The 15,126-nt window shown below is 45.6% G+C and overlaps 1 protein-coding gene across 2 annotated transcripts in view; it reads left to right on the top strand.

Moving 5' to 3' along the window:
• FLII (FLII actin remodeling protein) overlaps nucleotides 1-15,126 on the top strand; it is an 87,991-nt gene that overhangs the window by 56,550 nt on the left and 16,315 nt on the right. For both annotated transcript variants that reach the window (XM_089662951.1, XM_089662950.1), the window contains exons 14-26: nucleotides 243-422; nucleotides 506-588; nucleotides 2,025-2,099; nucleotides 2,187-2,270; nucleotides 3,954-4,125; nucleotides 4,450-4,554; nucleotides 7,237-7,428; nucleotides 7,521-7,709; nucleotides 7,891-8,030; nucleotides 10,034-10,274; nucleotides 10,360-10,514; nucleotides 14,371-14,431; nucleotides 14,521-14,649. In XM_089662951.1, coding sequence (XP_089519077.1) covers nucleotides 243-422; nucleotides 506-588; nucleotides 2,025-2,099; nucleotides 2,187-2,270; nucleotides 3,954-4,125; nucleotides 4,450-4,554; nucleotides 7,237-7,428; nucleotides 7,521-7,709; nucleotides 7,891-8,030; nucleotides 10,034-10,274; nucleotides 10,360-10,514; nucleotides 14,371-14,431; nucleotides 14,521-14,649 — 1,806 coding nt within the window. The remainder of the gene's footprint in view (nucleotides 1-242; nucleotides 423-505; nucleotides 589-2,024; nucleotides 2,100-2,186; nucleotides 2,271-3,953; nucleotides 4,126-4,449; nucleotides 4,555-7,236; nucleotides 7,429-7,520; nucleotides 7,710-7,890; nucleotides 8,031-10,033; nucleotides 10,275-10,359; nucleotides 10,515-14,370; nucleotides 14,432-14,520; nucleotides 14,650-15,126) is intronic.

The following is a 15,126-nucleotide window of genomic DNA, read 5'->3' as shown; positions in this document are numbered from 1 at the left end:
TCATTGATTTTTATCCACCCTGCTCCTATCCCTCTTGTATTGATCTGTATTGTTGCTGTATTGTCTCCCGTTATATTGTAAAGCGCTGAGCAAACTGTTGGCGCCATATAAATCCTGTAAATTAATAATATTCTCAGTTGACTGACAGAACCCTGTTTGACTCTACAGTATGAAGACTAGAAGTGATCAATATTTAACTTGTTTTGTTTCTCGTATAATTCCTGATTGTTGTTCCTCTGCAGACATTCCTGGATGATAATGGAGGCCTACACTGGGAGATCTATTACTGGATTGGCCATCAGGCTACCTTAGATAAGAAGGCTTGTTCCGCCATCCACGCTGTCAATCTGCGCAATTACTTGGGCGCTGAGTGCCGAACCATCCGGGAGGAAATGGGAGATGAAAGCGAAGAGTTCAGCCAGGTGAGACAGAATTACAAATCAGGTTTACCAGCTGAAAAAAGTCATGTTCTGTATATACCTGTGACCTTGTGTTGGTCCCCTAGGTGTTCGACAATGAAATTTCATACATAGAGGGAGGCTCAGCCAGCGGATTCTACACTGTAGAAGATACCCAGTACATCACCAGGTGGGGGCAGCAGAGAGCCAAAGAACTTCAGCAACAATGGTGTATTTCTCCAATAACAATTGAAAGATACAAGATGTGAAATGAATAGATGCAGTTGATAGTTGGTGTCATTTTGCTGGACGTTTATTGTATTAATGTGTTTGAAGTGTGCGTGAAAGGCTTATTGTGTTTTTTTTTGTTTTTGTTTTTGTTTTTTTTCCAGCTGATAGTGTGGGGTTCAGATACATTCAGTATGTATAAGGCATATGGGTTTACAAAGGCTGGCCATACACTATACAATTTACTTACAAATGTCTGTCCAATTTCCTGTAGATTTACCTTTAACTATGTAGTACAAGGGCCTGCCTATTTGGATACAATTGAAAGTGTTGTTAGGTTTGACCTCATATTATATGGTTTTTGGTAAATCTAAAGCAAAATTCTCTAGAAAATTGTATAATGTATGGCCAGCCTTAAAGGCAGAACTTTACCTATGGCAACTTGATAAAAAAAATGCTCTTTAGCTAGGAACATACATTCTACTTTAATAATTATGCTACCAAAATTAGTGCGGGCTGTAAATTGCCTTCAGCATTGTTCCTGTTTCTTCTTCCTGGAGGCGGCCATTTTGCTAAAGCCCAGAGCCCCTGAGCAGCAGTAAATCTTTAGTCAGCAGACGGGCGGACTGACCATTTGGAAACTCGGGCACTGCCCGAGGGCCGGGGTCAGTAGGGGGCCCCATGAGATGCCCTGGTACCTTTTTTATAGGCTTTTTTGAGTTTGGGCAAGGACACAGGGGCCTCATGATCCCCTATTGCCCGGGGGCCCCATGAGTTGTCAGTCCGCCCCTGTCAGCAGTTCAACCTCTACATTTTCAGCATAGTGCCAAAAATAGATGTGCAGATCAGGGTGAGACCGTGTATTACTGGATCTTATACAGTATAGGCACTTTTTTTTTTAATGCCTATACTGTTTTACCTGCAGAAGGGATCTAGCAGGACTTAATTATATGCCTTAAGTGTACACCCATGTGAGGGCCGTGTTTTGCCTGCACAGGTGTTCTTTGCATCTGCTTGCTGGTAGTCATCTGGGACACAGCGGCTGCACGGATACAGCTGCAGGTGCATGTCCCCCAATTCACACTGTATTGGGGACCTGCACTCACATGGATGTGTAATTGGGAGTAGCTGCTGCGTCCCCTGTAGCCGCTGCGTCCCCTGTAGCCGCTGCGTCCCCTGTAGCCGCTGCGTCCCCTGCAGCCGCTGCGTCCCCTGCAGCCTCTGCGTCCCTATTGCTACGAATGGGACTGCCTGCATGCGGTTGCACAAAATTCCTGCACAGGCAAAACACAGCCCTCACATAGGTGTATGGCCAAGTATGTCCACATGAATGAGGCCTAATAATCTCACTGAATTTATGACTTGTTTCATTGCACCAATATTTGCTTTTATATGCAGGCTATACCGAATCTACGGCAAGAAGAACATCCGCCTGGAGCCAATGCCACTGAAGGCCTCTTCACTGGATCCTCGGTTTGTACCCCCTTTCTCAACCTCCCTGATCTGAGACCAAACTCTGGGAGAGGTAGAGTCTCACCGATCTGTTTCCACGTGTTACAGGTTTGTCTACCTCCTGGATAATGGTCTGGAGATTTATATCTGGAGAGGATCCCAAGCTACGCTGAGCGGCACTACCAAAGCCAGGTGAGAGCTCTGCTACCCTGTACAGTCTGTTATAAGACGAATTTACAGAATAAACACTAGTCACAGGGTGCCCCCATAGCAGGATTTTCAGAGAAGTGATTTTTTTTTTTTTTCTGGAGAATTCACAGTAGGCAGTTTGGGGATTCGCTTGTAGGAAGATCAGTGACTCAATCATGGATTTGCTATAGGGGGATCAGGGCTTATGGCTGTAGAGAGATGAGGATATATGCAGGTAAGCTTCTCACTGTAGGAGGTTTTGGGGACTTGTAGGGAGGATCTGTGACTTGTAAGGATTTGTAGGCAGGATCAGTAACTTGTTGTATGGACTTGTAGGGAGGATCAGTGACTTGTAAGGACTTGTAGGGAGGATCAGTGACTTGTTGTATGGACTTGTAGGGAGGATCAGTGACTTGTAAGGACTTGTAGGGAGGATCAGTGACTTGTTGGGGAAATCAAGGATTTGCTATAGCGGGATCAGGGCATAAGAGATGAGGATATATGCAGATATGCGTCTCACTGTAGGTGGTTTTGGGGATTTGTAGGGAGGATCAGAGACTTGTAAGGACTTGTAGGGAGGATCAGTGACTTGTAAGGACTTGTAGAGAGGATCAGTGACTTGTAAGGACTTGTAGGGAGGATCAGTGACTTGTTGTAAGGACTTGTAGGGAGGATCAGTGACTTGTTGTATGGACCTGTAGGGAGGATCAGTGACTTGTAGGGAGGATCAGTGACTTGTTGTATGGACTTGTAGAGAGGATCAGTGACTTGTAAGGACTTGTAGGGAGGATCAGTGACTTGTTGTATGGACCTGTAGGGAGGATCAGTGACTTGTAGTGAGGATCAGTGATTTGTTGTAAGGACTTGTAGGGAGGATCAGTGACTTGTTGTAAGGACTTGTAGGGAGGATCAGTGACTTGTTGTAAGGACTTGTAGGGAGGATCAGTGACTTGTTGTAAGGACTTGTAGGGAGGATCAGTGACTTGTTATATGGAGTTGTAGGGAGGATCAGTGACTTGTTGTATGGACCTGTTGGAAGGATCAGTGATTTGTTGTATGGACCTGTAGGAAGGATCAGTGACTTGTTGTATGGACCTGTAGGGAGGATCAGTGACTTGTTGTATGGACCTGTAGGGAGGATCAGTGACTTGTTGTATGGACCTGTAGGGAGGATCAGTGATTTGTTGTATGGACCTGTAGGAAGGATCAGTGACTTGTTGTATGGACCTGTAGGGAGGATCAGTGACTTGTTGTATGGACCTGTAGGGAGGATCAGTGACTTGTTATATGGAGTTGTAGGGAGGATCAGTGACTTGTTGTATGGACCTGTAGGGAGGATCAGTGATTTGTTGTATGGACCTGTAGGAAGGATCAGTGACTTGTTGTATGGACCTGTAGGGAGGATCAGTGACTTGTTGTATGGACCTGTAGGGAGGATCAGTGACTTGTTGTATGGACCTGTAGGGAGGATCAGTGACTTGTTGTATGGACCTGTAGGGAGGATCAGTGACTTGTAAGGATCAGGAGTTTGCTATAGGGAGATCAGGGAATATGCACATATGCTTCTCACTATACAGTAGAAGTCTTGCCTGTGGTAGATGGAATGCTCAGAAGTCGTCTGAAGGCTACAGTCGCAGATCTTATCTAATTAAGATTTATATTTCTCTTTAATCTCATCTCTTTCAGGCTGTTTGCTGAGAAGATCAACAAGAATGAGAGGAAAGGAAAGGCAGAGATCATACTGCCGACTGATGAGCAGGAGACCCCAGAGTTCTGGGAGGTCCTGGGTGGGCAGCCGGAGGAAATCAAGCCCTGTGTTCCTGATGACTTCCAGACTCCCAAACCAAAACTTTATAAGGTACATGTCTAAGAATAAGAACATCCTTGGTATAAATATATTTGTATCCAGTGTAGTGATTTCAACCTATGTACTGCCACCAATTTTCAACCTTCAAGCCTGATTTCAGCTGGTGTGTGGTAACATGGTTTAAATACAGTAACCAATAAAGCAAATAAAGGCTTTTGTTTTTTAAATCAGATTGTATTTATTTATTTATTTATTTATTTATTTTGTTTATTTAAATCAGATCGCTTTTATGAAAGGCTTTTAATATATTTTTGCCTGCGTTTGTTCCGTATCGCATATTCTTTTGTGTCCTCCCAAGCATCTCTTCTTTTGCAGGTCGGATTGGGTCTGGGCTATCTGGAGCTGCCACAGATTAATTACAAGATTTGTGTGGAGCACAAGAAAAGGCCAAAGGTTGACCTGATCCCCGAGATGAGGCTGGTAAGAGGGTGCTGACCAATCTGCCACAGATTGCTGGCTTACCCCTCGGTTCACACCTATGCGGCCGTGTGTGTCGCGTTTTGCACGGGCACAAGAGCACATTCATTTGATTGGACTCCCGTGCCCATGCCACGCAGTGAAGAAGTCCCTGCACTTCTGAAAACGCAGTCCGCACGGGAACCTCGGTTCCCAGTACAGTTGCGTTTTCCAGTGCGGTCGGCGTACCATTAGAATTAATGTCACCCGCCTGCGGGTCTGCATTCCTCTGTGCGGGTGGTGCGGCTGTATCTATCGGCCCAAGAAATATTCTTGGAAAGATAGATACAAGAATTAAAAAGTTTCCACCTTTGTGAAGTGAAATGACACTGGCTTGTTCTTAGAGGGGGTCCATACAAGAGTTTGAGGCCCAGTTCACACTACATGTGTTTCAGTTGCTTTTTTTCTGCATCCAAAACGCACAGAAAGTAGGTTGTATGGTTGTCAATGTCATAGTTTACATCAGCGCTTGCAGTTCCAGTGCGTTCCATATGCAGAAAAAAAAGTAGAACATGTATAAGAAAAGTGCAGCGCTAAAAATATCAAGCAGTATATATGATGAATATAAATAAAAATAAAATAAAATAAATATAAATGTGACTTAGTGAATATGCAGCAACAAATAAAATCAGAGTGAAGCGCTCTGCTATAGTAGCATAAATACATAATACAGTGAATATGGACTAGTACTGAAGAAGCAGTGCAATGGTGACAACGAAATTAGTGACTGTAGGGAAATAAATCCGCAAGAGCAATAAATAAAAACAAAAAGTCCAATACTAAACCACGTAAAATGAGTCCAAATGAAGATCTTGACTTCCAGTGATATGTGAATCCGTAAAAGTGACTTCTTTACAATGCACTCACCAGAAGCGCATGTATAATGCTCATATACAGCAGAGGTAGCAAACTCCTCCACATACAGGTCAGGCTATATTCCTGTCATGCACAGTCACAGGAAAGATGTACCAGATACTTCCAGCACAACGACCAATCCTCGATATGAATAATGGCAAAAATCCTGAAGGAACCAGCTCACAAAAGAGCCCAGAAACAAAAACCGCTGATAGTGTATTATTATTATACAGGATTTATATAGTGTAGTATTCTTATTGCAGAGTTAAAAGTATCCAGGGCCGGACTGACCGTTTGGAAACTCGGGCACCGCCCGAGGGCCCGGGGTCAGTAGGGGGCCCCATGAGATGCCCCTGGTACCTTTTTCATAGGCTGTTTTTGAGTTTGGGCAAGGACACAGGGGCCCCATGATCCGCTATTGTCCGGGGGCCCCATGAGTTGTCAGTCCGCCCCTGAAAGTATCCATGTGGAGTAATCAAACCATGATGACCGCATGAACATCATGCGGACGTGGCAGCGTGACGTCAATACGCAGGCTCCTCCTTGACGTGTTTCGTGCACACACACATTTTCAAAGGGATCCATATTTTTATTTACATTTCTCATATATACTGCTTGATATTTTTAGCACTGCACCTTTCTTATACATGTTCTACCATTGAGGATACAGATGGTGGTCCTTTTGCACTAGCAGCTTAATTCTCTATTTCTTTTTCCTGTGCACTCACTGACATCTTCTATCTGAAAAGTAGAACAGGCTGCATTTTTCCTGCACAGAACTGTACTGGACCGCGGTAAAATGCACCAAAAATGCACCGGAACACACATGTCCCTATTTAAACTGAAGAAATAGAGAGAGGGAAAAAATGAACTGGAACACATCAAGAACATGCCAAAAACGTGTATGTAGACACGCATCCGGATGGCATTTCTATAGTGTGAACTAGCCCTAAGTAGCATCTGAATAAATGCATCAAGGTTTGCTTGAAGTCAGATGGCTGTGCATGGCCTGTGCAAAGTGTAGACCTGTGGGTGGGACGCAGCATCTTGTCCCACTGCAGGGGGCGGCTATAAGACCACTTACCCTGCACAAGGAGAGAGAGCAGCAGTGACCAGTCTGTATTAGGGCCCATTCACTGCCCTACAGCCCAAACTGCTGCTTGCTTCTGCCTGCAAAGTTTTGGGCTGGGGGCGGTGTGATGATTTTATCCCTTTTTTTTTTTTTTTTTAACAAAACTTTATATGCACAGCAGCACTGTGCTGTGACAAGCAGAAGGATGCATTGCTGTGAGATATTATCCAGGCAAATTACATAATATTGCACTGCTCTGGAACACGGTGTAATACTGCGTTCTGGTCTGAACATGACACACAGAAATCGATTGTTTTCTGTGTGTCATTCCGGGTTCACGAGGGAAAACACCAGTAACTGCATAGTGCGAATAGGCCCCTTAAAGGGGAAACTACTGCCCAGAGGAAAAGAACAAGTGTTGTCTCACACTGGATTACTGCGCAGATCTGAAGGAAATACACAAAGCACACCGAGATTGAAGGAAGAATATACCAATGTATCTTGTCGGCCCTCGATCCCCTCATGTATTGTATTGTATTGTTATTGTTCTGTCCCCCTTTGTAATGTACAGCGCTGAGCGAGCTATCGGCGCTTTATAAATACTGTATAATAATAATAATAAATTCAGATTTAAGACTCTTTACTAGCACGGAGTGACAGGATGGGAAAGCTTTATTTTAATTTTTTTTCTTTTTTTTTTTTTTTTCCGTAATCTCCAGCTCCAGAGTTTGCTTGATACAAAGTCTGTGTACATATTAGACTGTCACACTGATGTCTTCATCTGGATTGGCCGAAAATCATCTCGCTTGGTTCGTGCAGCGGCTTTGAAGCTGGGACAGGAACTGTGTGGTATGCTGCACCGACCAAAGCACTCCGTGGTGATCCGCAACTTGGAGGGTACTGAGTGCCAGGTATACGGGTCATACGAATGTCATGAGGGAATTGATGTATACAGCCCCTAACCGAGCCTATAAAGCAGAACGGAAATGTCCTCTGTTTACAGGTTTTCAAGTCGAAGTTTAGGAACTGGGACGACGTCCTGAAGGTGGACTACACCAGGAATGCAGAGAGTGTGGCGCAGCCTTCTAATCTGTCCGGAAAAGTAAAAAAAGATGCAGAGAAAAAGGATCAGATGAAAGCCGACCTGACAGCACTCTTCCTGCCTCGCCAGCCACCAATGGCCGTTTCCGAGGTCAGAACCAACAACTTACAGGTTTAAAACAACCCCCCTCTGGTGGCACCTCTCAGTTAAAAAAAAGGAGGGGGGCATGCATACTGTAGGATTCAGGTTTTTATGCAAAGTCTTCCCTGCCTCCCAGAGACAGCAAAACAGAGCTAGAATTTTTTAAACAATCTTCATATTTCATCCGCAGGCTGAGCAACTGATGGAGGAGTGGAATGAAGACTTGGATGGGATGGAGGGATTCGTACTGGAAGGGAAGAAGTTTGCCCGTCTGCCGGAGGAGGAGTTTGGTCACTTCCATACGGAGGATTGCTATGTCTTCCTCTGCAGGTACCTGATGTAGAAGGGTCATTCTTCAATGTATAAAATCTTCAGCTTTCCCTTCAGTCTTCTACAGTTGTACAGGCTTTCCTGGACTGAAGGTGCTCATGCTGATTTTCACTGTATAGAGTAAGCTTCTTACAGTTGACTAAGCTGGGGAAAATTCAGCATCATCTAGTCCAGGGGTCTCCAAACTTTCTAAACAAAGGGTCAGTTTACTGTACTTCAGACTTTAGGGGGCCTAGCTAGGGCCAATGGGGGATGAAAATGTCTTGGTGTCAAGGGGGAGTAAATAATACCCCATTGTTGGCGTCGGCTGGAGGACTAGTGCCCCATTGTTGGCGTCGGCTGGAGGACTAGTGCCCCATTGTTGGCGTCGGCTGGAGGACTAGTGCCCCATTGTTGGCGTCGGCTGGAGGACTAGTGTCCCATTGTTGGCGTCGGCTGGAGGACTAGTGCCCCATTGTTGGCGTCGGCTGGAGGACTAGTGCCCCATTGTTTGCGTCGGCTGGAGGACTAGTGCCCCATTGTTGGCGTCGGCTGGAGGACTAGTGCCCCATTGTTGGCGTCGGCTGGAGGACTAGTGCCCCATTGTTGGCGTCGGCTGGAGGACTAGTGCCCCATTGTTGGCGTCGGCTGGAGGACTAGTGCCCCATTGTTGGCGTCGGCTGGAGGACTAGTGCCCCATTGTTGGCGTCGGCTGGAGGACTAGTGCCCCATTGTTGGCGTCGGCTGAAGGACTAGTGCCCCATTGTTGGCGTCGGCTGGAGGACTAGTGTTTGTTGTCAGTGGATGGAATAGTGCCCCAAGGGCTGCATAAAGGCAAGCAAAGGGCCGCACATTGGAGACCACTGCTCTAGCCTTACTTCCCCAGTCTGAATGGTTCACCTGGCCTTTTCATTCATTGGATTTCAGTTCTTTTAATTATGGAGGCTTGGCATCACATGCGGGACTGGGAACGCCAACTTCTCCTGACTGCCATTCGCCTATCAATGCATTTTGATATTTGCATAACTCCTCTCAAGGGCCAGCCCACTGCTTGCATCATGGCTAAGGTCTCTTGAGAGGAGTACTGAGGGAGGGTGCTGTGGTCTTTTAAGGAAGCTATGTACAGCACCATGCCAGCCCCTCCTACCTGCCTGCAGTGCATAGAGAAGCACAGAAACCCAGTGATGACATCACTGGGGCTAGAATAAGGGATGTAAGAAAAATGTAGAGATTTTATATAAAAATTCATTAGCATGTTGGTGATGGGGGGAAAGGAGCCAGGGAAGACAAAATATAAACAGATTAGACCTCAGCTTTAAAGGGCAGCTCCGTAACATTGCAGTAGAATGAATGTTGCATAGATTTTAAGCCCATATCTGTTCTGCTTGTTAGAAATCCAACTCAAAAGACTTTTCTGAAATGGTCTGACTACAGGTGCCTTTGTCTTTTTGGAGTTTGATTCAGAAATCAGAATGAAGTGTAGGGGTTAGAAAAGCTTTTATAAAGGTAGAACTCCTTAGGCTAGGTTCACATCTGTGTGGTTGGTGCCACTGCGGATCTGCACGAAAATCCGTGCAGCCGTACCACCCGCACAGAGGAATGCGGACCCGTGGGTGGGTGGGTGCCATTAGTTCTATTGGCACGTTGCTCACACTGTAAAACGCAACCATACTGGCAACTGAGGTTCCCGTGCAGGCTGAGTTTTCAGAAGAAGTGCAGGGACTTCTTTCCCTGCGTGTCACGGGGCACGGGAGTCCATTCAAATGAATGGGCTCTCGTGCACGTGCAAAATGCGGCCCGCATGGCCGCATATATGTGAACTGGGGGTTAGACTGACTGTCAATAGCCAATCCTTGTATCCCTCCCTCGGTATTCCAATCTGTCAGACACCACTGCAATATTGATGGTTGTTCTGGAAGACACAGCTGTATTACTGTGAATGGGGTTCACACACAACTGTAGCTGTTGCCCACTGCAAAGAGGTGATGTTCTGAATTCAAGGTCCTCTTTTGTTGGATTTACAGATACTGGATTCCGGTAGAACGCGATGACGAGGAGGAGCATCAGAAAAGTAAGAAAAGGAAGGTGAATGCAGATGGTGAACAGGACGACGAGGATGAGGAAGAAGAGGAGAAGCAGCCAGAAGAAGACTTCCAGTGTGTGGTCTACTTCTGGCAGGGCAGAGAGGCCTCCAACATGGGCTGGCTCACTTTCACCTTCAGCCTGCAGAAGAAGTTCGAGAGTCTCTTTCCTGGGAAGTTGGAGGTTTGTTTCTCTACACGTGGATTGCATTCATTCCCACGATGCACTTCTCCTTTGTTCCTGCGCTCTTACATCACTGTGTTTTCAGGTCGTCAGAATGACTCAGCAGCAAGAAAATGCAAAGTTCCTCTCTCATTTTAAGAGAAAATTCATCATTCACAAAGGGAAGAGGAAGACCAGGGATGTGGGCCTTCAGCCAAGCCTATACCACGTGCGAACCAATGGCAGCGCGCTCTGTACCAGGTATAGCGGGTGATCGGGAAGAGAAACGAGAGGGGTCTGTGCTTTACCTTGGTGGTATCTAGATGCCTGAAAGATAATTTTGCCAAGAAAGAAAGGTTGTCCGCACTAACAACGATGTAGAAGATAAAATCCTTTATTTGATTCTTCACAAACCATGTAGTACAGGGGTGGGCAACTGTGGCCCTGCAGCTGTTGTAGAACTACAAGTCCCATGAAGCATTGCAAAACTGACCGTTACAAGCATGACTCCCAAATGCAGAGGGATGATGGGACTTGTAGTTCACCAACAGCTGGAGGGCCACAGTTACCCACCCCTGATGTAGTAAAAACATGACAACTCCAAGACTAGACATGGAAACAGTAAATGCGTTTCACACGAGTCATGTAGTTGTACTGATGTCAGTAATGAGCATGTGTTCATGTGAAACGCGTTTACTGTTTCCCTGTCCAGTCTTGGAGCTGTCATGCTTTTACTACATGGTTTGTGAAGATTCAAATAAAGGATTTTATCTGCTACATCGTTGTTAGTGCGGCCAACCTTTGTTTCTTGGCATTGTTCCTGCGATCACGGATCGGGCCGGCACCAACGTGTATGTGGAGGGGCCAATACATCTTCACCACTCACCTGGAGCCGTTCGTCTGTCAGGTTTTTGTCATTTTGTCAGGTTTTACCTGTTTTTCTTCCGATCCATTTTTGCATTTTTTGCACATTTGTTTACCCTCTAGACGCCGAGCGCACGCAAATATGCGGCTTCTCGGCGTCTGCGCCTTGACACTAAGCGGACGCATATTTGCGAACAATTTGAAAATACATACGTGCTGAGCGCGCGCCCTGCATTCCCAGTGCATATGTCCGTGACTCATGGGAAGGTCCCAATCTCCCCTTGCGATCGGGACCTTTTCCAATCATGTGACAGCGAATCACGGCGGTCACGTGACCCTAAAACCCCCGCCCCGCCTCCCGGCTTCTGAAACTCTTAAAGGGCCAGGAGGTGCCGGCGCAAAGGGTTTAAAAATCATTTTAGGCCTGAAGATTACATAAAACCCCGAAAACATATTTTTTATGAAAGCAGAGACCCTAGAGAATAAAATAGCAGTAGTTTCCAGTTTTTAATGTCGCACAATATTACTGCAAAGGTCTAGGAAACGCAAATACACTAAAGTTAATTTTAGGGCACACAAACACAATACATTACCCAATTTTTTGGGTAAAATATAAAAAATGAGGTTGCACTGAGTAAATACATGTCAAACCCTCAATTTGCGTGTGTCTCTGAAATGGCGACAAACTTCAGTACCCTAAATTTTCCACAGGCGGCACATTAAAAATCCCCCCCTATAGATCTTCAGTTTAGCATCATGGAGGAGGTCTGGTGCTAGAAATATTGCTATCTCTCTGGCGTGCGTGACCATATGTAACGTGTATTGCAATCGACGTTTGCATGCGTAGGCACCCCTGACTCGTGCATTTACGTTCATATATGGGAGGCGGGGGGGCCTGAAAAAAAAGGGGGGTGGTATTTTATGCGCTTTGGTGTAATTTTTTTTGCAATTCTTAAAAATACATTTTTTTACTTTTTTTTTCTCATCATATAGAGGACAAAAGTCGCCCATGTGGTGTTTTTTGGTGACAGCTTCTCTTTAATGAGTCATCTGGGGTCTAAAAGAGACTGGATGCCCCCCCTGTGCGCCACTGAATTTAATGTGGTGCGGATCGCACTGCATTTGATTCTTCCCTGGCCATGCTGGCTGGGAACACTGAGAAGGGGTCTTGGAACTGACGTTTTACATGTTGCTTCCGGGTCAGTAACGAGATGAGGAGAGAGGACGTGTGTCCGCTCAGTTCCCTACCCCCTACCCTGTGGAACCTGCTATGCTGGTCCCAGATAGACAAGCGGAGCTTGGGATACATGTTGACACGTGTTAGTAAAACATATATCATCACAACTACTTTGTACATCCAGGTGGAATATACCGCGGTTTTTTTCAGGACAAATTGGGCTTTGATTTAGTGGTAAATGGTAAATTTTTTTTTGTTTTTATTATCGAGGAAAACTGGCCAAAATAGTAAAAAAAATATATATTATTTTAATTTATCTGTGTTTCTCGTTACTGCCATAACCTATCACCAAAGAACAACCCAAAATAAATTTTCCAGCTCTTGCCGATCGCAGCGATACCATATATGTGTATGTTATTTGTTGTTTGTACCCGAAGTACAGCCCAGAAACAATAGTGCGCATTTTGTTTTTGTTTTTTTTTTTGTACCTAAAACACACTGAAACCAATTAAATATATATATATATATGTATATCATGACCTTGACCCAACCACTAACCCTGGCACTGAACTAGATCAAACCTTGATCTAGGTACTTTTTTCTTTATTTTTTCTTTTATTTTTTAATATTTATTTATCTTTTTTTTTTCCTTTTTTTTTTTTTACAAACCATTTTTTTTCTCTCTGCAAGGAGATAGACAAATACAATGTATCTCTCTCCTCCATTCAGATAAAAAAAAAAAACATGGGGGCGGGCTTCACAGTGACTGATTACTGTGATAACCAATCAGAGGCTATCACAGCGATCGTGTGACCTGGAATCGTAAGTCCTGGGTCCCGATCGTTAGAAAGGGACCCGGGGCTGTCAGTGACACCCCGGCCTTTGTACTGGGTGTGCTCTGTGCGGCGCACTCCCAGCACAAAGACAGGTATGCAAATATGCGGCGCCACGGAAAATAGCCCAGTTCTGTGAGGCCGCATATTTGTGTGACGTCAGCGTGAAGGAGTTACAGGCTTTTGTTAGGTACGTTGTTCAAATCCTGCTTTTTTTAGCTGAAAAATATGCATAAATTTGAAAATATTTTTCAGCTTGCACATACATTTGAATTTGAAAGTTTTTCTTTTTTTTACTACACACACTTCATGTCTCTCTCTTTCTCTGCACAGTGAGAGCACACAGAGAGAGGCACAGTGCCATCTTCTGCCATCGTCATGATTGGCTGTCATGGTAATCCTATGATTATAACCAGGGCTGCTGTTAGAAACCACAGTGCCCCCTTAAAAAAAAAAACCACAGTTTTACTATGCTTCGGTTATGAATGAACACAGTGAGTGATCAGTACTGATAACTCATTGTGTTCATTCAGGAAAGGAAGGGGCTGGTTAGTGTGACATATTTATCGGACCATTCCCCCACTCTCCATCCTATTGCGTGCTTGCAGCTGGAAGGATAGGAGGGAAGCCGGCACTGTTGGGGCCCAGGCAGCTGGGTGAATCAAATGTGCACAGGGTGCATGATCGGCATGGTGGGCGGGGGGCAATTCCTGGAACCGATCCCCTGTATGGCTGTCTCTGCAGCAGCTGAAAACCAGCGGGAGGGAGAGGAGAAGAATCCAGCTTTCAGATGCTGCGGAGAGAGCCATAAAAAAGATCGATGCCAATAATTTCCCCCCACTGTGCCGATCACCCTCCCTGGCCACATCCGATTCACCCAGCTGCCTGGGCCCCCCTGCTGGCCTGGGCCCCATACAGAAGGACTGGTGGTACCCCCTTATCCACGGCCCTGATTATAACCGTGCTGACTGGTTCTCAATCTAAAGTTCAGCAGAAGTGACAGTCACAGGACTAGGAGCGCGCACAGCTGCGTTCTCCTAGTCCTCAAGTGAAATGTTCTGCAGATTGCAGGTGTCGTGGGATTTAACGCGCTTCCCATCTGATTTATGTTCTTTAGAACAGTTGTGTTGATAACAATGAGCTCCTCCCAAGCGGACTTCTTCCATGTAGGACATGGGACTATCCCGCAGGCATTGTAGGTCACAGCTGTATTCATCATGGAATTGTCTTCTCCCACACCTAGGTGTATCCAGGTCAACACAGACTGCAGCTTATTGAACTCCGAGTTTTGCTTCATCCTGAAGGTGAGACAATGACACAGCTCTGGGCTACTTGTAGCCATGCCGGGCACTTCCAGGCCCATTTGGTAAGCTCATTCGTCCTTCTCTTCCAGGTGCCCTTTGAGAGCATCGACAATCAGGGGATCGTCTATACCTGGGTGGGGCGAGCCGCAGACCCCGACGAGGCGAAACTAGCAGAGGAGATCATGAATCACATGTTTGATGACACGTACAGCAAACAGGTGAGGAGGATACCGATGGAGAATCTTTTCCAAGGGGTGGCAGTGGACAAGTAAGGTGGATGGTCATCTTCACGATTTGTAGACAACTAGTATCAATCCTAGGGTGGGGGCCATCCATATTACACTCACCGGCCACTTTATTAGGTCCACGTGCTGCTACCGGTGTCGGACCCCCTTTTGCCTTAATGCTTCATGGCATGGATTCAACAAGGTGATGGAAACCTTCCTCAGAGATATTTGAGTTACTGTTGCCTTTCTATCATCTGGAACCAGTCTGCCCATTCTTCTCTGACCTCAACAAGGCATTTTCCTCCACACAACTGCTGCTCACTGGATATTTCCTCTTTTTCGGACCATTCTCTGTACACCCTAGAGATGGCTGTGCGTGAAAATCCCAGTAGATCAGCAGTGTCTGAAATACTCAGACCAGCCCGTCTAGCACCAACAACCATACCACGTTCAAAGTCACTTACATCC

This window comes from Staurois parvus, unplaced genomic scaffold (assembly GCF_062004578.1).
Source record: "Staurois parvus isolate SC_StPar_1 unplaced genomic scaffold, SC_StPar_1.0 ptg001591l, whole genome shotgun sequence".
In the NCBI taxonomy this organism is placed as follows: domain Eukaryota; kingdom Metazoa; phylum Chordata; class Amphibia; order Anura; family Ranidae; genus Staurois; species Staurois parvus.
Note: the sequence above shows the minus strand (reverse complement) of the source record. Positions and strands in the feature narration are given on the sequence as shown.